The 22,056-nt window shown below is 58.3% G+C and overlaps 1 protein-coding gene across 1 annotated transcript in view; it reads left to right on the top strand.

Moving 5' to 3' along the window:
* Positions 1-1,599: 1,599 nt before the first annotated feature.
* Positions 1,600-22,056, top strand: part of PKD1 (polycystin 1, transient receptor potential channel interacting) — a 42,194-nt gene continuing 21,737 nt past the window's right edge. The window contains 11 exon segments of the mRNA XM_032460166.1: positions 1,600-1,814; positions 15,269-15,340; positions 15,458-15,529; positions 15,629-15,798; positions 16,156-16,827; positions 16,922-17,105; positions 18,205-18,425; positions 18,759-18,874; positions 19,315-19,441; positions 19,754-20,001; positions 20,538-21,293. Of these exon segments, the coding sequence (XP_032316057.1) occupies positions 1,600-1,814; positions 15,269-15,340; positions 15,458-15,529; positions 15,629-15,798; positions 16,156-16,827; positions 16,922-17,105; positions 18,205-18,425; positions 18,759-18,874; positions 19,315-19,441; positions 19,754-20,001; positions 20,538-21,293 (2,853 nt within the window).

The following is a 22,056-nucleotide window of genomic DNA, read 5'->3' as shown; positions in this document are numbered from 1 at the left end:
CCACCTGTCCAGAACCCACTCCTCACCTTTCCCTCCACCTCCTTCCTCCCCTGGGGCATCCCTCCACCCAGCAAACAGCCTCTCCACCCATTCTAGCACCCAACCCCCAGACAGGGCAGCATCTGAGCCTCCTTCTTCTCCCACTTCGCCTCCAGCCAGTCCTGAGGCTCTTTCCCACTTGGACAGTGCGACAGGGGCTTTACCTACATGAGTCTGGGGACCCCCTTCCTGTAACTGCTCATCCTCTGTCCAGGCTCTGGGTGAGGAATTCAATTGGCCAGCATGGGTCAGGTATCCACTCATGGCCCAATGGTGGAAAAATTTTATTATTTCTTCATTATTTTAGAAGTTGAGATATAATTCACATACCATAAAATTCACTCTTCAAAGAGCACAGTTTAGTGATTTTAGTATACTTATAAGGTGTACAACCATCACCACTATCTAATTCCAAAACATTCTCAACATCCCCAAAAGGAACCCCACACCCATTGGCAGTTACTCCCCATTCCCCCTCCTCCCAGCCCCGGGAACCACTAATCTACTTCCTGTCTTTATGGATTTGCCTATTTTGGACATTTTAAAATAAATGGAATCATATAGTATGTGATCCTTTGTGTCTGGCTTCTAGCATGTTTTTCAGGGTCCATGCATGTTGTTTGACTTGCAGTCTTCCCACCACTTGCGTTAGTTTCACAATTAAATCCTGTGTACACAGAGGGACAAAAGTTCTCCGGGTAGAGTCACAGCACCGAGTACTTCGCTAGGTGAAAAGAGCCGGCAAGCTGCGGCCAGACCGGGAGGACGCAGAGCGCAGCCTTCACCTGCCCAGGTGAGGCCCACCTCGGACCCTGTCACCTCTGTGACAGCGGGGACACCTCGCCGGCGCTCTGGTGGAACTTCACGAGAGGATGCAATGAGTGTTTACTGAGTGCCTACTGTGTAACCAGGTGCTCGGCAAACTACGGTGGTGTAGAGGGACAGAGGTGCTAGACGAGGCTTACTGCGGGTAGCGGGTGCTCTGAGGTCAGGGTAGTTAGCGCTGCTGTTTGCAGTGTGTGACTGCTCTAGCTTTGAGGACTGGGAGGAGTGGTCCCGGAGGGAAGACAGAAGAGCGCAGAGCGAGGACGACCGCTACTGAGGTGAGCGGACCTCGCTACCAGGTTTAGAGCCCGGTGGGAGGAGCCTAGCTACCGATGCCCCGCCCATCTTGCCCCACCCCCTCATGCGAGCGGCCACACTGCAGAGGGAAGGGCGGAGCCTCACGACGCCCCGCCCCTGGTGCCCGCCCCGCGCCGCGCCCGAAACTGTGGCGCAGAGGGCGGGGCCTAAGGTCGTCCCGTCCCGCCCCGCGCCGCGCCGGGAGGAGGAGGAGCGGGCGGCAGGCCCGCACTGCAGCGCCAGCGCGCGAGCGGGCGGCTGAGGACTCAGAACCGGGCCCGAGCGCCGACCGGGCGTCGCGCAGGGAGACAGGCCGCCGCCGCCGCCGGATCCCGCCCTGCGCCCAGCCATGCCGTCCGCGGGCCCTGCCTGAGCCACGGCCACCGGGGCCGGGCGGGCTCTGGGCCGGGCCGGGGCCATGCTTGCGCTGCCCTGACGATGCCGCCCGCCGCGCCCGCCCGCCTGGCGCTCGCCCTGGGCCTGGGCCTGTGGCTCGGGGCGCTGGCGGGGGTCCCCGGGCGCGGCTGCGGACCGTGCGCACCCCCATGCCTCTGCGGCCCGGCGCATGGCGCCGCCTGCCGCGTCAACTGCTCCGGCCGCGGACTGCGGACTCTCGGGCCCGCGCTGCGCATCCCCGCGGACGCCACCGTGCTGTGAGTAACCCGCCGCTACGCGACGCGGGCCGGGCGGTTGCCATGGCGCCGGGCGGCCGCGAGGACTTGCAGCAGCCCGGGCCTGCCGGGGCGCGAGGCGCCTGCACCCTCCCGGGAGAGGCCGGCTGGGCAGGCTGCCGGCCTGGCGGGCCTCGCAGGGCGTGGGCGCGTCCTCGGCCTCTTGAAGGGGAAACGGAGCGCGGGGCCAGGCCTCTCCCAGGGCGAGGCTCCAGCGCAGTGAGGTCGGCCCGACTAAATAAGGAAAACCTGAGACCGTGGTCGGCTCTCAGCCCGCCTGGCCTGGGCCAAAGGGAAATAGAAAAATCCCGGATTCTTTGCAAGCAGAAACATCGCACCCGGCGGGGCTCCGCTAACACGAGCTGACTGGGAGCCTGTGGCGTTGTGCGGGGGCGGGGCGGGGCGGGGCGGGGAGGTCTCCCAGTAGAGCGACAAACAAACGCTAATTAGCGACCAATAGAATGCGGCTTGGCCTGGGGGGATACCCAGCACTTGGGAGCCCAGGAGGAAGCTAGGAGGCGGAGAGCTCTGTCTGGGATGACAAGGAAGGCTCTCGGAAAGAGGTGGACAAGAATTTAATGAGTGTGTAAGAATTGGCCTGGTACTTAAGGAGAGGCAGGAAGGTGGGTTTAGGGGAAGGGAGGAGGGAACCGTATGTGCAAAGCCCTGGAGGCTGGACTTGGTCGAGTGTGGGTGTAGGGTGCATCCCCAGTGTGGCAATTCCGGGGGAGGTGTGAGGAAGTGGGGACAGGATGGGGGTGTGTGGACTAGGGTCATTTGTCCTGTCTAGGGCTCTGATGTTATTCTGGGGACAGTGGGTGGGCAGGATTGACACGGAGGGGTTTAAAATGCTGAAAAGCTGTTGTCAGATTTGCATTTTGGTTTTTTTTGGGGGAGTAATTAGGTTTGTTTATGTATTTTTAATAGAGATACTGGAGATTGAACCCAGGATCTGGTGCGTGCTAGACATCCACTCTACCACTGAGCTATACCCTCCCTCTACCTTTTTGTTTGTTTGTTCTTTTCAGATTTGCATTTGGAAGGAATAATAACAGGCAGCCTTTATAGAGAGCTTGCCTCCAGCCCGGGACTGTGCCAGGCCCTGGTTGTGAATTGTCACACTTAACCCTCACCCTCTGAGGTAGAGGTACAGTGAAGATGCCCATTTTATAGATGAGAAAACAGACCAGAGGTGATGGTGATGTGACTTGTCCAAGCACAAGTAACAAGTGACAGCCAGTACATGGCAGAGGCAGGGTTTGACTGTGAATTCAGGATCGGATTGAAAAGGGTGTAGGGAATTGAGATTTGTAGACAGTTGTCCCCAGAGCTGGGAGCAGGCTCGGGGCCTGCTGATCCACATCCGCATGACCCTGTTTGGGTACTTGCAGGCACCAAAGCCAGGATTCCACCTCTCCCTGGCTGCATGCTGGAAGCCCTTGGAGGACCATTTAACATCAGACTTACCAAACCTGGGATTTGGTTTTGTAATGTTCCCTGGATGATTCCAGTGTGAGACCACCTTTTATTAGGGAGATCTTTGTGGTCAGTGTTCAGATGAGTTTGGATGTTGTAGGGGTGGAGCCAGGATAGGTGCTTCTCTTGGAGGAGGGGGTTCATCCTTGAGGCTTTGATGGTTGTTCGGGGTGTTGGGTGGGGGCAGAGCAGGTTCTCCAGTGGTGACTGGGAGCCATGGGGCCGCACTGGGCCTGTTATCTTGGTCCCTGATCGCCGAAGTGTTTTCCATCACAGCTGTCCCTGTGGAGAGGGGCTTCCTGCCTGCTGCCCGTGCACACATAATTACATTGGACCCACCCAACCCCTGTTTCTCAATGCTGTGAGTGAGATTACTTCCATCTCTGGTGGACTGGTCACTGCAAGGTGGTCAGGCCCTAGCTCCTGCTGGTTATTTCCACTTCCCCATCACCCAGTGTCATGCTGGCCTCCAGGAGCTGTCCAGGAAATAAACGATACTGTAGGTTGGCAGGGGGCCTGCAGCAGGGTGCAGGTTCTTGGGCACAGCAGTGGAATCTGAGCCTACTGTGTTGCACGTGTCACCTTAGGCTCCGGTCCTGGGTTTTGGAGTTGGTGGCCTGGCCTGAGTTGGCGGGACTCCCAGTGTGTCTGGCCCCACAGCATGTGATGATGGAACCTGGGGAGGCAAGTGGATGGGGTGTAGAAGAGATTCCAGGCTCTTGTTGACACTCTGAAGATGTCTCTGGGAGATTTCCACAGGGCTGGGGGCTGGGAACCCATGGGAAACTGGGCCCTTGGGTGCAGATGTTAAGGTCCTCCATCCCAGTCCCCCAGGCCACCATCTGCCTGTCATCCCTGCAAACCCCCTCCTTGGGTAGAGGGAGATGGGTGAGTCTTCTCTTCTTTAGGGGAACAGGGCTGAGCTCGAAGATGCCGGGAGCCTCCTTGGTGAGGGTGTGCATGTCCAGGGGCCCCAGAAGCCCTGCCTTCTAGGCATCACCAGCAGTGTCCTATAGACACCTCTGCCATCAGTGTCTTGCAGCCACCCCTTCATTTGAGACTCCTTCGCCAGCCTAAGGTGTGACAGGACAGCTGTCTCCAGACTTGACGGGGAGGATAGTGGCTTGCCATGGGGGATCTGGGCCCCCCAGGCCTCAACATTCAGGGTGGCCTGGGGTTCTGAGACCCTGGCTCTTTTTGGGTTAAACAGTGCTGCTGGGAGGTGGCAGCCTGAAAAAGATGACGTTACTCAGTAAAATTTTGCTACTCCCGTATTTTTAAAGTTTTATCATGGAGAGTTTAAACGTGCAAAAAAGTAGGCAGAATAGTGTGGGCCCTGTCCCTCCCCACCCCCACCCATTTTTGAAGCAAATTCCAGCCATCCTATTCTTTGATCTGTAAGCATTTTGGAATGTGTGGTGACACCATGATCACACCTAAAACAGCATATATTTCCCTGATCCTGTTACATGTCCAGTTCCAATCTTTGGTTGTCTCTCTTTTTAGTAGTTTGAATTAGGATCTGGATAAGATCCACACAGTGCCTTTAGTTAACGTCCTCTGCATCTCTGGATGCATAGATTTTCCCTCCATCTCTGTTTCCGCTCGTGTCAGTTGTCAAGGAAACCTGCTCCAGTAGCTCCTGGGTTTTGTATTGCGTCTCTGTGTGTCACCTTCATGATGTCATCCGATGTGTGCCCTGTGTCATCCCCTGCCCTGTGTTTTCCCCGTAAACTGATTGTTAGGTCCAGAGCTGTGTTGTGTGATGAGCCACGTTTCAGGTGTTCAGGGGCCATAGGGCCAGTGGCTAGTGTGTTGGACAGGACAGCATAGAGATGGAATGTTCGTCACTGTAGAGTTCTAGATGTGATGGCATTGCTCCAGGTGTGGTCTGTTGGTCATTTTCAGGTGTGGTTGCTTTTGGCTGACCCCTTCTCAGGTGATGTGTGTTGCTAATTTTGACCAGGTGCCGGTAGTGGGCCTCATACTGTCTGCTGAATGTTCTGGTCTAGGACTCGGCTCAGAACAGGGGCTCAGTAGGGATTTGTTTTGCTGACTAAAATATTGGGCTTTTAGGGTCTTCTGTTGGCCAGGAGCACCCAGGACCTGTGTCGCTAAATAATAGGAGAGTGTGGGGGGGTCTGAGGGACCCTGCAAGTCTCTGGTGTCTGCACAGGAGGTGGGCGTGAGGGAAGGTGGGCATCAGGGAGTAGACCCCTGAGGCCGGTGTGGGCCTGGTGTGTGTGTAATGTATTAGACTGCAGAAGCCATGTGCATTGCTTCCTTGAGGGCCGGCGGGGCAGGAGAGGGTCCCATTCCTGGGCCCTTACCAGAGGGTGGTCCTAGCTGCTGTGTGCCTGGCCCTGTGCCAGGGATCTCCAGGGCTCACTACTCTGGGACTGTCATCAAGGGGGAGCCAGTGTTAAACCAAAGACGCAGATGATGGGGAGGGGGCCGCTTTGGAGGGGCTGCCTGGGAGGACCCCCAGTGCAGGGTGACTTTGAAGCCAAGATTCAGTGCTTTCACAGGAGTCATCCAGGGGCTGGGAGAGAGCGTCCCAGATAGAGAGGACAGCCTGGCAGAGCTTCTTAGAGGCTCCAAGTGATGGGAGGTGGGAGGTGGGCCTTCCATCGAGAGATCAAGTAGGGGCAGCATAAAAGGACCTAGTAGGGTAGTGTCCTGATTGACATCTTCCTGAAAGAACACTAGCTGCTGTGTGGAGATGGTATTGGGTGGCCCTGGACATCATGCGTGCCCAGCTGGTCTCACCCTCACATTCCCTGAGCTGCACATGATGGCTGGCACCTAGAAATTCAGGCTATAGATGCATGTGTAATGTTAGTTTCCTGGTAGGTCATGAGATGCAAATTTGTCAGAACTGTGGACAAGCAGGCACACTCTGCCTTCTGTATGTGGTCACCTGGCAGGGCAGAGAGGTGAGTGGGGAGGCTTCAGCTACACCTGCAACACCTGTGGACACAGAGGGACCAACACCAGAGCATTCTCAGTGCCAGCAACCCTCAGGAGCTAGGCAGTACGTGGGAGTAGTGAGGATAGCCACCATCCAGGAGGGTGAACACACCTGCAGAATGACTGCAGGGAGGAGAAAACATGCAAATCATCTATCTGATGAAGGACTTGTAGCTAGGATGCACAAAATTCCTTAAATGCTAAAAAGTAAGCAAAGGATCTGAACAGACAGATCTCCAAAGAAGATATACAGATGCCCAGTAAGTACGTGAAAAGATGCTCAATGTCGAGCTTTCAGAGGAATGCAGATCAAAATTACAGTGAGATACCATTTCATACCCACTGGGATGGCTGTCACCAAAAAGACAATAGTGAGTGTCGGTGAGGATGTGGAGAAATTGGAATCCTCACCCACTGGTGGGGATGTAGAGTGGGGTAGCGCTTTGGAAAACAGTCTGGTGGTTCCTCAGAAGATTAAACATAGAGTTACCATGGGGCCCAGCCATTCTACTCCTAGGGTGTATACCCAAGGGAAGTGAAACCTACATCCACACAAAAATCTATGTACAAAGGTTCATAGCAGCATTATTGACAGTTAAATGGTGGAAACAGATCAAGTGTCCATCAAGAGATGAATGGATAAACAGAATGTGGTCCATCCATCCTGTGGACTGTTAGTCGTGAAAAGTGAAGTAGTGATACACACTGCAATGTAGATGAGCCTGAAAACACATTCAGTAAGAGAAGCCTGACACATATTAAATGATTGCACTGAGAGGAAATGTCCATAACATGCAAAGCCACAGAGGAAGAAGTAGGCGAGTGTTGTCTACAGCTGGGGTGGGGGATGGGGCTGGGGGATGATGGCCAAAGATTGTGGGGTTTCTGTTCGGGGTGATGAAAATGTTCTGGAACTAGGTAATGGTGGTGGCTGCACAACCTTGAAAAAATACTAAAAACTACTGAACTGTATTTAGAAGGGTAGACTTTATAATACGTGAATTATATTTGAATTAAAAACCAAATCTCTGAAAAAAATACTCAGAGGAGTGCGTCCTGTTCCCCACCATGTCTTCTCCCTCCACCATTGCCACATGCTGGACTCTGTGCTAAGGCCTTTATCTCATGGTGTGCCGCCATGATGCAATGGTGTTGGAACCACACTTGGTCCTGTTTTACGAGGAAACTGAGGCTCCCAGAGGTTGAGTCACTTCTAAGGTCACATGGCTGGTAAGTTGTGTCAGAGAGGTGACTTCATCAGCACGCTCTGGGGCTTGGCCCTGGAACTGCACGTGGAGGCCTGGGATACAGCACCAGCGACCTGCTTCGTAAGCAGACAGAGGTGGCAATGGGGACATCCCTGAGTGGTCCTTGGGTGTGTTTGAATGGTACCAGGACATCCCTGAGTGGTCCTTGGGTGTGTTTGAATGGTACCAGGTGGGACCTGGACTCAGGCCCCAGCTTCTTATTTGCCCCTGCTCTACCCAACCCTTCCCACTAGCTCCCTCCTGGAAATTCCCTTGACTGTCCTTCCCACTGACTTCTTGTTTGGTTCTAGGAGGGAGACATGGAGCACAGGAGAAGGGGGCTCAGGCTCTGGGTCAGACCTGGATCCCAGCAGCTCTGCTTCCTGTGTGACCTTGGCTGGGTCACTCAGCCTCTTTGGGCTTTAATTGCCTCACCTGGACAAAATGGACACCATGAGTGGTTGTGGGGCCTCAGAGGTGAAGGTGTGTGTACCCACAAGGCTTAGTTGATGGTGGCCACATTAATCATAACCGCTGCCAAAGTGGCCCCTCAGTCCATCCTCCATCTTCCTAGAGCCCATTCCCTTCTCCCTGGCACTGGCCACCAGGAGTTGCGCCCCTAAGACTTATGTGTTTGTGGTTTTGATGCATTCAAGTACGCACAGTGAAGTTATGAGGCGTAAACAGAGCACCGTGAGCTCTCGTGTTCACCTTGTTCTGTGACCTGAGGTGATGTGGTGCCGTTGGAATCCATGAACACACGGGCCACTTGGCACCCCCGCCACAGCCCTGCTGCCAACCTCCGGCTGCCCTTGTGATGTCCCTCAAGGAGCTGACTGACACCAGTGCTTTCTCAGAAGATGTGTTCAGCATACAGGAGACTTGGTTTCCCCTTCCCTGTGCTCCGTGGACTGTCCTGCGGCTCCCCTTGTGGATTAGGCTTCCCATCAGAGCCTCCCCTCCCTCTGCCCCGCCATCTTTGCGACAACCGGCCGGATGGCGGTGCCTTCGACCCCCACCCACAGTGCCTGTGCCACGTGCAGCCACCCTAGCCTCCTGAGGGAGTCCCTGGCTGGGGTTTGGTTTCAAGTGAGGAAGCCGTGTTGGGTGGAGATGCACACTTTCCGGAGCACTGCGGTGGCCAGCGCCCGCAGCGGGGACCCAGACGGGCCCAACCCGCTGGTATGAAAACATCCTGCTTCTGCTGCTGCCTCTGTGCCTGGTCCTGCGCGCTGGCCTGGCCGGGCCGCCTGCCTGCCGTCTCACTGCCGAATGAACGCAGCTGGAAAATGCGGCTCACATCCTTTCTTCCCGGAACACCTCGTTCTTTATGGCTTGGCAGCCTCTCCGCCAAGGGGCCCAGTGGTGCCCAGCCGTCCATGCCAGGGAGGTGGCTGCATTTGAGAGCCAAGGTGGGCAGGGCTCTTTCTCTCCCTGAAGCGCCCGTGAGCCCAGGCCTGGCAAAGTGTGTCCCCAGTTTTATCAGTCCCTATCCCCTGAAGGCTTGGAGCCCACTCTGGGATCCTGGTGGGGCCACCCTGGAAAGGCTTCTGTCCTGAGGCAGGGCAGAAGCCAGCTTTTCCTTTTGGCTGAGACAGGGAATGAGGGCCAGCGCTCCAGGTGAGAAGGGAGCCTCCAGATTCTACCCCTCTAAACTGTGCTATGTAACCCATTGGCTCTGCCACACAACCGACTGGGTGATGGAATTGCCAGCCAGACTGGGCCAGTGCTTCTACCCATGAATGCTGGAGGCTGTGTTCTCTAGCCAGGATGGGGAGAGCCCCGCTGCCTTTTTCCTTCACTTTTCAGACTCTGGGTAGGTGACTGTGGGGTGAGGAGGGCAGCCTCCCTGAGCCTCGGCATTCCTGTCTGTAGAAGGGGATGGCGTAGCCCCTGCCCTGGCTGGCTGAAATGGGCCAGAGTGCAGAGGGACATCCAGCTGAATGCAGCACATGGGCACTGGCGTCCCCAAGTACTGGTCCTTTTCTTCCTCTTGCCCTGAAGGGTGGCCCCAAATCTCCAGCTGCTGGTGGAGGGGCATGCTGAACTCTTTTGGGAGGGCCCCCACTCCCTCTTTCCTGGCTCCTCGCCCCACCCTGGTCCTGTTACTGCCCTCACAGTGGCTGCCTCTGGGTAGGCTGAGCTGTGTCTCCATCCCAGGGTGGGAGATGCCCCATACTCCTTCCTGTGGGAGGGCTCCCCTCCCTGTCCTGGCCTGTCGTTTCAGGGGATTTCTGGGCAGGCAGTGTCACCGCACCAGACGCCTGTGTCTCTTCCTGGTGACAGTTCAGTTGTGGGATGGACACACCCCAGTGAGGGAACCCGAAACATGCCCTGGGAAACGCAGGCCGCCTCCTATTCTGACTCCCTGGACAAGGCTCAGAGGGGCTCTCTTGCAGGCCATTCTCTCCCTTCCAGGCCCAGACCCCCCGTCTCCCCCATTCTCTGGGCCCTGGTTTGGAACCAAGTGGGGGAGGGTGGGTGCAGCCAGGCCCTCCGTACCCCTTCTCCCCAGGAGCCTGCCCCCTGCCTACCCCCGCAGCTCACCCTCTCCAAGTGTTTTTCTTCAGATCAACTCTCCAAAACTTGAATTCATTAATTTAAACATCATTTCCGGCCCTGGAAGCCAGCCTTACTCACCATAAATAGAAGGGAATGAAGACAGAATGAGGTTATTAGACTCAAACTGACCCGACCGTGGTCCTGTGCTGAAAGGAGCCATTACTGAGGCGTCGAGTGGTGATGCCTGGAGTGGGGTCTGGAGAGCCTGGGCCCCTAGGGGCCCAGGACCAGCATGTGGCCTCTGGCCCCTTCTGCTTGGACTGGCTCCTGGGGGACTTGTTGGGGGTCCTTCTTACTGGGCTGAAGGGAACCTGTTTCCCAGGAGTCCCGAGGCCTCCATGGAGAGGATGGGGCAGCTGAGGCTGCGTTTGGGGAGCCCACTGAGAGCGGGAAGCAGGGAGGAGCTCAGAGCCCTGGGCCTCAGGCTGGGAGTGGGGGGCCTTGTCCCTCTGCAGCTCTGTCCTGTCCTGCCAGGGGAGGAGGCAGCTGCTGGCTCGGGAGGAGCGGTTACGTAACATCTGCAGGCGGCCCTTCTGGAGCCCGTTCCCCCCAAGCTCTGTTTCCAGCGTGGCGGCCAGCGCCGGGTGGGGTGCTGGGCTGGAGCCTGGCGCTCGCCTCCACTGCTGACCACATGCGTCTGGAATGTGCAGATGTTTCCTTGGGGGCTCCGGCTAGCCCCCAGACCCCACCTGGCATCTGGACTTGGGAGCGGGTACCCAGGCCACTCCCCCCTTGGCAGAGAAGGAAACTGAGGCTGCTCTGTGCTTCAGGGCAGTGTCCTGGCTTGTCTGGGGCCAGCGTTTCCTCAGCTCTAGAAGGAACTTGCCCTCAGAACCACCCTGGGCTCAGGAACAACCCTCTCCTTGGCCTCCGCCTCTGCATACCTCGCCCTACTCACCTGACCTAAATAGCCCCCTTCCCATCTCTCCCCACTGGGCCCTAAGGTGCCCCCCCACTCCACTCCCCTTCCCTCTGCAAGACCTGGGATGTGCACCGGGCCATGATGCAGGGGCTAAGCCTTGTGTGGGGAGGGCAGGGGGGCACTACCATTGTCCATCGGATGGGAAGCCCTCAGCACCTTCAGCTGAACACTTCCAGTTTGGTGGTGGAAGCAGGGATTCCCCCCACCCCAGCTCCTGCTCAGAGCAAGAAAGATCAGAGCCTGAATGAAACACTTCCCTAGGAGGCTGGTGCTCCTACCTGTGAGGATGTCTGATCTGGAAGGCAGGGGGAATTGGGATAGCCCCAGTGTGGGGGGCAGACTGGGCTCCCCAGCGACTACTGGGGCACTGTCAGGGAAGGGAAGGAAGTCCCAGGTATATGGGGCGGAACAGGGCTCTTCACTCCTCTCCCAACACAATTATACCTGTCTCAGAGCAGGAGAGGGAACAGAGGAGGGGACATGCCAGGTATGGAATGTGCTGTCTCAGTCCAGTGCTGAGGGCAGTTGGGGGCCAGTTTCCCAGCCTGTCCCTGGTGACCGGGATGGTGACACATGTCTGGTGCTGTCGTAGTGTGTGCCTGTTCCCAGGTGGTGTGTGTGGTCCCCAGGTCACCACTCCCCCTGAGCTGGTATGACCCCTTCAGCCTTGGGGTCCCTGGGAGTTGTTGACTTGGGCCTTGGAGGGACCTGGGAGGGTCCAGATGGCCCAGAGGGTGGACCCTGCTTGACCCGGGACCTCTCGGGTGTTGTCTAGCCAGGCCACTGGCTCTCCTCCCAGTGGGGGCTGGCTGCCATGGTGCTTGGCCAATCTCTCCTGCTTCTGCCGGCTCTGCTGGGCTCCTTGAGCTCCTTTAGGTGGCTCCCTAGGCCCCCCTCCCCCGCTTTGTAGGACATGGAGAACTCAAGTGTGGGGGCAGGGCGTCAGACTGTGATGATGTCACCTAGGGGGTGCAGAGGAAACCCGAGGGGCTGGGGAGGGGGTGGGCTGGCTGACGGCCACCTTGGCGTTCCCCCAGAACAGTGACAGCAAAAGCAGATGGGGATGTGGAAAACTGGCTGTTAGGTCCATGGGGCTGGGTGAGGACTCCATTGGTATTCGCCTCCAGTGTCCCCTCCAGAGCCCTTCTTCCAGTGTCCTCCCTGCTCCCTATCCCTCCCAGTGGACATGGGTTTTACCCATGGTGTGCGCCATGCAGACATTCTCACAGCCCTGGGCCGGCCGGGCCTGTGGTGCATGTCCTGGTTCTGCCCTCAGGCCGCAGGAGCTTTGCGGGGCAGGGTCCCCAGGCAAAGCTCCTGTTTTCTCTGCACTGTGGGCCATGGCCAGGCCCAGGTGAATCCTGGGGAGAAGGGGCCCATTGGGGCCTGTAGCATGGAGCACGTGGCCAGAGCACGTGGCCAGAGCCCGTGACAGGGTGAGGCTGTCTTCTGTTGCTCTAGGGGAGCCTCCGTGGTGCAGAGCTGGGCCAAGGATGGCCTGGAGCCATGGGCCAATGAGGCCAGGGATGGTGGTGTCCTGCCAGGGTGGGTGCTGGCTGAGTGGCTGGGACACTGAGGTTGACCTGGCCTCTACCTCCTGTCCTGGTTTTTCTGGCACCACAGATGGCTCCCAGCAGCTGCCACTCATGATGGATTTTCCAGAAAATGGGATGTGGAAAAACATTTTAGGGATTTTCCTTTTTTCCCCTTCTGCTAGAGGCCCTGGCTGAGAAGCTGTCCCTGGCTGCCCCTGGCGGGTGTTACATGCCTGTACTTACCCTGGTGTCTCACTGTCCCCCAGGCCTCCTCCCCAGGTCATCTTACTGCCTAGGGCTGTTGCTTCTCAGGCTCCTACCACCCAGTTTCTCAGAGGCTCAGATTCCACAGCTGTCCTTGCTTCAGCCACTAGGAAGTCCCTGCTGGGGTCTAACTGAAGTTCCTTGTGGCACAGCCGTCCCTACTCCAGGGTGTGGTACTGGACATTAGATGGAATCTGGGTGCCTTTCCTTGGTCTCCTGGCCTGTCTCACACCCTCCCCATGGTGTAGATACCCCACCAGTCTAGCTGTGGGCACACATTCTCATATGCCATGGTGAGAGGCCTCAGCTTGTGCTGGAAGAGACTGTGTGTCCCTTTTTTTTTTTTCCTAAAGCAGATGTGACTGTCCTAAATTGTTTTATCAAGTAAGAGTTTTACAGACACTGCTACATGAGTGGTATCAGTGGAGCTAGAGAGCATTGAGCCTTCCCTAGGCTGTTGGCGAGAACTAGCAGCGCTGTGCTGGGACCTGCCCTCCCTGCCACTCAGCTCTCGTGGCCTTATGGCTGTCAATCCTGCATCCTCGGTTTGTGATCCGCTGGGTGTCAGGATTCCTTCTGGAGGCTTTGTGGCATGGATCAGGGAGAATAAACTCAAAGAATTTGTATGTGAAATCTTTGTCAACCAGTAAGCTCGCTGCTCAACGACAGACTGAGGGCTTTGAGCAAACTTAACACTATGAGGGACGCATGGGCTCCCTAAGGACCTTCAACCACCATGCCCCTTGGGTTCCATACCTAACATGACCAGCTTGTGTCCCAGTGGTTGGGCTGGCTGGGGTGGGGCCGCCCACAGTACCCCCTGGAAAAAAATGGGCTGCTGTGTCCTCTACTGCTCTGGGACTTGCTCGCAAGTGCCCAGCTCAGCTTACCCAATGGCACTGCCAGATGGAAGGGGACGACTTTCCTCCCCGTATGTGAGAGGGGATGAAGGAAGCTAGGCTCCATGGTGGGGCACAGAGGTGACCCTGCCAGAAGGTCCTGTCCCCGTGTTCCCTCGTCCCCAAAAGCCTCTGCTCCTGGAGTTCCTGGAACCCATGCCTGGGCATGGGTGCCCTGTTCACCGCCCTTTGGGGAGGGGACTTCTATTCGCGTGCATGCACACTCTCTCTCTAGATAGGAGACCGAGAAGCTCAGTGACATTGTCTGGGGTACCTAGCTCAGGTGAAGTGCTCCCGTTTTTGAGCTTGTCGCTGGGACAGAGCCTCTGCCAAGTCAGGCATTGCCCCCATCCCCACCCAGGCCTGCACAGTCGGGACACCCGTCAGAGCAGTGGTGGGGCTGCAGGTCCTCCAGGCTGAAGCCTCCACTCCTATTGGGTCCCAGCAGGAGCTCCAGCCCCACCCCTGCCCTGTGGGACCCCTGTCCAGTGTCTCAGAGGTCCCACTACCAGGAGGACCCTGCCCCCTGTTGTGCTGCCCTTCCCACTGTGCCTGAGGTTCTACTCACAGCCCCTGTTGAGGAAGCCTCAGCTCAGTGGAGGACTGTGGTCTTGCCCACCTACTGCCTGTGCCCTTCTGACTGAGGCCTTAGGAAGCCAGCATCAGCTGAACGTGTCATGTCCACGTGCTGTCGCTTGGCGCCAAGTTTCCCAGTGGCTGCCCCACTATGTGGAGGGGGGACCAGGCTCCCAGAGATTAGCTGACTGCATCCACAGTCCCCCTTCCCTCACCCACTCTGGGCCTGGCTCCCCCCCATCAATCACCTGCGGGCCAGTGGTGCCCTCCAGAAGTCCAGGTGGCCATTTAAATTGCTAGTGCTTTCCCTAGCTTGTAATTTGTTTTCTGATTTTATGATATTTTGTGTGGAAGTTGTGTTTTTAAATGCAGTTGGAGCTTTTGGGTTTTGATGTTTTCTTTAGGTTCACAATTTCATACTTTGAAAACCTGTGACTCTCCTGTGTTCTTGCTCTGTGTTCAGTTCTCTGATGTGCTTACATTGACTTTGAGTCCCTAGTGTTATCGAGATATGGCTCTGGCTCTGATGCCTGGACCCCAGGGCTTAACGTGGGCCGTCACTGTTGCTCTGACATGAGTTCATCCACCAGAACTCCCTCATTGTTTATCTCATCTTTGTACCCCACTGTGTCTCAGTACCATCCCTCCCACCCCCCACGCTCCCATAGCTGGCAGCAGCTGGGCCCCCACCCTGGAGACCACTAGACTGCCTTGTATGTTCTGAACCCTGTGTGGAGGGGTAAAGTCGGCCCTCCATGGTGCATTTCCACCCTTCTGGGCCAGGGGGCAGGGGGCAGGAGAGGAGTGTGGAGGATCTAGCTCTCGGGTTCCCAGATGAGAGTTCATTCAGATCTTCTTTCCCTGGCCCTGGCAATAAGGCCCGGAGGGTGGGAGGCTACAGCTGGAGGGCTTCTAGGGTGGCCTGGGGTCAGCTTTGTACCCAGCCCTGGACTCCAACCTTGACCTACACTGCTTTGCTCCCCAGAGACATCTCCCACAACCTGCTCCAGGCACTGGACAGCGGGTTCCTGGCGAACCTCTCAGCGCTGACAGAGCTGTGAGTGTCCCCTCCAGGGCGGCTGTGGGATTCTAAGTGGGCAGGTGGCAGCTGCTTGTCCCCAGTGCGGTTGTTGGGGCCCTCATCCAACCATGTTGAACCTCCCCTTTCTTCCAGGGACATAAGCGACAACAAGATTTCTACATTAGAAGAAGGAATATTTGCTAATTTATTTAATTTAAGTGAAATGTAAGTTTTGTTGTTTTTGGTGGTGGTTGGTGGCTGGGCCATGGCCCCCGACACCTGCCTCACTGCCTGTTGGACGCCTGCCTTGCCCCCTGCCCCCAGAAACCTGAGCGGTAACCCACTGGAGTGTGACTGTGGTCTGGCCTGGCTGCCGCGCTGGGCGGAGGAGCAGCAGGTTCGCGTGGTGCGGCCTGAGGCGGCCACGTGCGCTGGGCCTGGCCCCCTGGCTGGCCGGCCCCTCCTCAGCGTCCCTCTGCTGGACAGTGGCTGTGGTGAGTGCGGGTGGGCGGGGTAGACTCAGCCCCTCCCTGCCCGGCAGCTGGGCCAAGTGGGAGCCCTGCAGGTTTTCAGGGGTCACCAGCCTAGGGGTGGCAGACAGGGATCCAGGAGCAGATGCACCTGAGGAACAATTGCAGGGCTGAGACAGACTGACCTGGTGAGAAGTCAGCAAGGCCCTCTGGACCAGGGGATGGTGTGAGTGGGAGGTGGGGAGACCAGCCTGGAGGTGGGGGTGAGTGCCATGCAGCCGTTGGAGGGTCGGGAGTGATGTGATCTGGGACTTGGAATGGGGACAGAGAGGCAGCAGGGGTGGGGTGCGCCTGTGGGACCCACCTGCCTTCCCCTTCTAGGTGAGGAGTACATCGCCTGTGTCCCTGACGACAGCTCGGGCGCCGTGGTGCTGCTGGCCTTCTCAGCTGCCCATGAGGGCCCGCTGGCAACTGAGGCCTGCAGCGCCTTCTGCTTCGTGGCTGGCCAGGACCTCGCAGCCCTCTCCGAGCAGGGCCGGTGCCTGTGCGGGGCGGCCCAGCCCCCCAATGTCTCTTCTGCCTGCCTGCCCTTCTGCTCCAGCCCCCTGCTGCCCCCCACCCCCATCTGTGGGGGCCCCACCCTTCTCCAGAACATCTTCCCTGCCTCCCCAGGGGCTGCCCTGGTGGGGCCCCGAGGACCCCTGGCCTCTGGTCAGCCAGCAGCCTTCCATGTGTCTGCCCCACTGCCTGTTAGCTCCACCCACTGGGACTTTGGCGATGGCTCCCCTGAGGTGGATGTTGCTGGCCAGGAGGCTACTCACTGCTACATGCTGCCTGGGCACTATCACGTGACAGCTGTGCTGGCCCTGGGGGATGGCTCTGCTCGGTTGGGGGCAGAGGTACAGGTGGAGGCCGCTCCCGCAGCCCTGGAGCTCATCTGTCTGGCCTCGGTGCGCAGTGACGAGACCCTGCAGCTCGGGGTCCGAAACCGAGGCGGCTCCAGCCTCCAGGCTGCCTACAGCATCGTAGCCCTGGGAGAGGAGCCAGCCCAAGGTGGAGCCACCCCGCCAGTGGGCCCAAGTCAGGGAGGGGCAGCCTCCGTGGGGCACATGTTAATGTCTTTCTGCCCTCTGCTCCTCCCCGCCAGTGGTGCATCCGCTCTGCCCCTCGGACACTGAGATCTTCCCTGGTAATGGTCACTGCTACCGCCTGGTGGCAGAGAAGGCAGCCTGGCTGCAGGCGCAGGAGCGGTGCCGGGCCTGGGCTGGGGCTGCCCTGGCCATGGTGGACAGTCCTGCTGTCCAGCACTTCCTGGTCTCCCGTGTCACCAGGTGCCTGTCCAAGTGCTTCTGGTCCTCAGAGAGGCTGGGAGGTAGAGGGGTCCCTAGAATGCGGGATGGGGATGGAGCCTGAGCAGATCGGGGCATCTGGAGGGGCCAGCCAGCTGGCCTGTTGGCTCTCCTGACACAGATGTGGACACAGAGGTGGAGGATGTGCCAGCTGTGGGAGGTGCACCCTAGACCCTGTCTCCCATCTGTCCCATGCCAGGCCCCTCTTGGCAGGGGCAGGCAAGATTCTGGTGTGACTGAGGAGGCTTCCCTGCTTTCTGCTCCTCACACTACCCCCTGCTGGGTGCTCAGTGCTGCCACACGCTGCCCACACACAGGGCCTCTTAAACACACTCACTGCCCAGGCCTGTGAGGAAGCATGCTTGGTAGTATAGTCACCGTGGGTAGCCCCACCGGGTCTCAGCTTGGCCCTCAGCACCTGCCATGGCTGGTGGCAGGAGGGGTGGAGGCTGAACCCCCTTCTCTCCTGGGGTCCCTTCTTGGGAATGGGCTGAAGAGACTGTGCATCACCCTGAACGTCCTCAGTGTCCGGAGCGGGAAACCAAGGCCCGAGCGGTCAGAGCCCCTGCCCAGGGTCACGTGGTTAACAGGGCCCAGCTCTGGCCACAGCACTTCACTCCCCTTCCTGTGCCTGTCCCTGTCCCTCTGTCTCTCTGCCTGTCTCTGTCCATGTGTATATCCCTGTCCTTGTATCTACAAACCTTGCCTCCAGGAGGGTCTTTGCCTTGAAAGAGCTGTGGGGGCTGATATGTGGATGTCTTGGTCCCCAAATACTGCACCTGGAGCCTCCCCTCAGCACATGGGTCAGATCTGCAGGGCCCTTGTCCAGATGGTGATGGAGCCCTGTGGGGATCTCAGCTGGGCCCCTGGCCCTTTGGGATGGGTGGTTGGGTAGGCACTGCTGTGGGCCCTGCTTGCCACATCATATCTCTGAGCCTCAGTTTCCCCATTTGGAAGGTAGAGACAGATGGGCCCACCTGATCAACTGCTTTGAGGGGGTGCCCTCAGAAAGAGGGAAGATGGGAGATGCTTGTCTCCGGGGAGCCCCTGAGTGCCTGCCCTTCCCACTGTCTGCCTGCAGGAGCCTGGACGTGTGGATCGGCTTCTCTGCTGTGGAGGGAGCCGAGGTGGGCCCAGCACCGCAGGGCGAGGCCTTCAGCCTGGAAAGCTGCCAGAACTGGCTGCCGGGGGAGCCACACCCCGCCACGGCTGAGCGCTGTGTGAGGCTTGGGCCTGCTGGGCAGTGCAACACGGACCTGTGCTCGGTGCCGCACAGCTATGTCTGTGAGCTGCAGCCTGGAGGTTCGCTGGGGCCCCTGGGGGCTGGGGAGCACCTGCTGCGCTGGCTCAAGACGCCCCTTCCCCCTTAAAGCACACGGGGTCTCCTGGCCACAATGGGAGCCCCCCAGTCCCTGGCCAGGACAGCTGCCACCTGGCACCACAGGTTCATTCCTTAGCTGTTCAGTGTTGGTTAGGTGTTTGCTGAGTGCCTTCTGTCCTGGACCAGATGAAACAGGTGAAGGGAGCCAGGGGCTGTTGCCAGGTGGCTCAGTCCCAGGTCTGGCCCCACCCTGGTCCCCCAACACTCTATTCTTCCGCTGGGGACCAGCACCTCATTGCACACTTGCACTCCAGGCCCCGTGCGGGATGCAGAGAACTTCCTCGTGGGAGCACTCAGGGGGGACCTGCAGGGGCCCCTGAGCCCCCTGGCACAGCAGGAGGCCCTCTCAGCCCCCCGGGAGCCCGTCGAGGTAGGCTGGCCCCCTGGCCCTCCAGGATGCAGTCTAGAGACTGTGCCTCACCCTGACTGCTGTCTGTCTTTGAGAAACCAGAAGCCTTGTTATGGTCCTGTATCCAGTAGAGAGTTTAGAAACCCCAGCACAGTGCAGAGAGTAGAAGGCCCCTGTCCTGGTGTCTGGGAGAACCCTGAACACTCCTGAGCCTTTTGTCTTGGTGCTTGGGGACTTTCTGAAAATGAAGGTGGGGTTCCTATTACTCACAGATGGTTTTGAACTGATTTTTTCTCCCGAGTGACATTGTTTCCCACTGTGTGAAACAAGGCTCATGGGGGGCCTCTTGAAGGCCCATCTGGTGGCTTCTCCCCTCTGACCTGGTGCGTGTTTGGGCCTCGGGGTAGGGCCAGGCTGAGGGCCAGGGTCTGTGGAGCTGAGCGGCCCCCCTGCCCCGCTAGGTGATGGTGTTCCCTGGCCTGAGCCTGAGCCGTGAAGCCTTCCTCACTTCTGCTGAGTTTGGGACCCAGGATCTCAGCCAGCCCGCCCAGCTGCGGCTGCAGGTGTACCGGCCCGTGGAAGGAGCAGGTGGGACTCCATCCTGGCAGTGGGAATTGGGGGATTCACACGACTCTCGGCAGTGTTGTATCTGCTTACCCCTCACCCACTGGACTGGTCTCCAGCCTCAAGGTGGATAGAGTGGGGTCCACAGAGAAGCCACCTTATCTTGGGGATCCCAAGGACAGATTGGGTGGGCCTGCCTGGGTGAAGGACTCACCAAGGTCAGTTAGCTGACCTGGTGTCAGGAGGGTTAGAGGAGTGATGGTGGGGGCTAGGGGTACTGCCTGGCAAAACCTTGTGTCCTAGTGGGATGCCTGACCTCACTTCCTTTCCTTGTAGGGGCCCCAGAAAACATCAGTGATCCCCAGAGTAGGTCCCTGGAGAACAGGACTGAGCCAGCCCCCTCATGTACACCGGAAGGACACCAGTGCCCCAGATCCAACATCTGTCTGCCACTGGATGCCCCCTGCCACCTCCAGGCCTGTGCCAATGGGTCCACATCAGGGCTGGGGCTCCCTGATGTCTCCTATGCACTGTGGAAAGAGTTCCTCTTCTCCGTGCCTGCAGGTCCCCCCACCCAGTACTCGGTGTGTGTCACTGGCCTGGGTGCTTTCTGCCTTTCCTTTAGCTGCCTGAGATCCAGGTCTCCTCATTAAACACAGACAAAATGCAAATTCTTCCGCACAGCCCACCAGGTCCCTTGTCCCCCTCCCATGTGGCAGTGGCTGCCTTCATCTCCTGACATAGGACGCTCCTGCCCCTTGGGCCTTTGCACTTGCCTTTTAATGAGGACTCTCCCCCTTTCTGGGTGTGGTTTGCTCCTTCCCATCACTGAAGTCTTGGCCACAAGTGTCCCTGTCCAGAGAAGCCCCAACTCTGCTTACATACTTTGCCATGTGTGTTCCATCTGTCCCTGCCTTGAGTGTCAAGGGGGTTCCTGCAAAGCCTGGTGGCGTATGAGTGACTGACGAGTGTTAAGACCCCTGTAGGGGGGTGACTCTGGATTACCCCCAGGGGGATCTTGCTTGCCTACTGGAACCCCAGGCCAGTGTTCCCCTATAGGCCCCTATCAGTGGTGGCCCACTGTGAGGACCTGACATGGCCCCACCTCCCTCTCCTGTAGGTCACCTTCCATGGCCAAGACAGCCCCCTGCTCCCTGGTGACCTCATCAGCTTGCAGCATGATGCTGGACCAGGCACCTTCCTGCACTGCCCCCCGGCACTCGGCCACCCTGGCCCCGAGGTCCCATACTTCTTCACCAACGTCTCAGCCTGGCTGGCCCACCTGCCTGCCCAGCTAGAGGTGGCCCCGACTGGCCCTGCTTGTGCCCTGCGGCTGCTTGCTGCCACAGAGCAGCTCACCCCTCTGCTAGGCCTGAGCCCCAACCCAGGGCTGCAGCAGCCCGGGCACTATGAGGTCAGGGCCACAGTGGGCAACCACGTGTCCAGGCAGAACCTGTCCTGCAGCTTTGATGTGCTTTCCCCAGTGGCTGGGCTTCGGGTCATCTACCCGACCCCCGACGACAGCCGCATCTTCGTGCCCACCAATGGCTCGCTCATGGTGCTCCAGGTGGACTCCGGTGCCAATGCCACGGCTACAGTACGCTGGCCAGGGGGCAATGTCAGCGCACCCTTTGAGGCCACTTGCCCTACCACGGTGGCTGCCCTGGTGCCTGGCTGTACCCACGAGGCCAACGCCACCCTATTCTCGGTGCTGGAGTTGCCCAGGCTCAGTGAGGGTGAACATGAGGTGGACATTGTGGTGGAGAACGGTGCTGGCCGAGCCGACCTCAGCCTGCAGGTGAAGGCTGAGGAGCCCATCCGTGGCCTCCGCGCCATGCCCAGCCCTGAGGCCCGCGTGCTGCAGGGTGTCTTGGTGGTGAGTGGCTGGGGGGTCGACCCAACCCCTACTGAGACAAGTTGCTTTTGCAGAGGGCAGCCCCTCCCCAGTGAAGAAAGCGCTTGGTCGCCAGGGACAGTGGGCTCCGTGTCAGTTTCTGGGAAAGTCCTGTCAGGTGGCTTCTCAGGCTGTTCATTAATTCGTATGTTACTGGAAAGTCACCTCTAAAACAGTTGCTCTGAAAATGCTTCCTTCTGCTCTCACATTTTCTGAACAAATCATTGAGCTTCTCATCCAGCTCTGACCTCACCGATCCCGGGTATGTTTTCAGAGCCCCTGCTATATCCCCATGTGGCCGGTGAGCACTTTTTGAGGGGAGGGTCTGATGCCATCTGGCCACTGTTGGTGCCACTTTGGGTGCCCACCTGCACAAGGCAGCCACCAGTTATGCAGCCTTTGCACAGGGGCCATTGTACAATTTGTGTCCCGTGGCTTCCTGTGGTCACACCTGTTCTATCAGGTGATGCAGGTAAACATCAAGAATCATGGGGCCCATTGAGATGAACATGCCTTCCCAGATAACACTGTGCTGTCCAGCTAAGGGGCCCAAGCAGGAGCCTAGGGGAGAGGTACAGAGACTGAGATGGGTGGGCTTTTTGTCACTGGCACTAGGACTGCTTGACAGATGGGGAAACTGGTACAGAGAGGTCAAGGTATAACCAAGACCAAGCTCAGCCCCATTCCGTGTGGCCCCTCTGGCCAGGAGGGGCCCTGGGGCTCCTTGCCCACCCACTGTCTGCCC

This window comes from Camelus ferus, chromosome 18 (assembly GCF_009834535.1).
Source record: "Camelus ferus isolate YT-003-E chromosome 18, BCGSAC_Cfer_1.0, whole genome shotgun sequence".
In the NCBI taxonomy this organism is placed as follows: Eukaryota; Metazoa; Chordata; class Mammalia; order Artiodactyla; family Camelidae; genus Camelus; species Camelus ferus.
The sequence above is the reverse complement of the archived record's forward strand: the minus strand, read 5'-3'. Positions and strand labels throughout refer to the sequence as shown.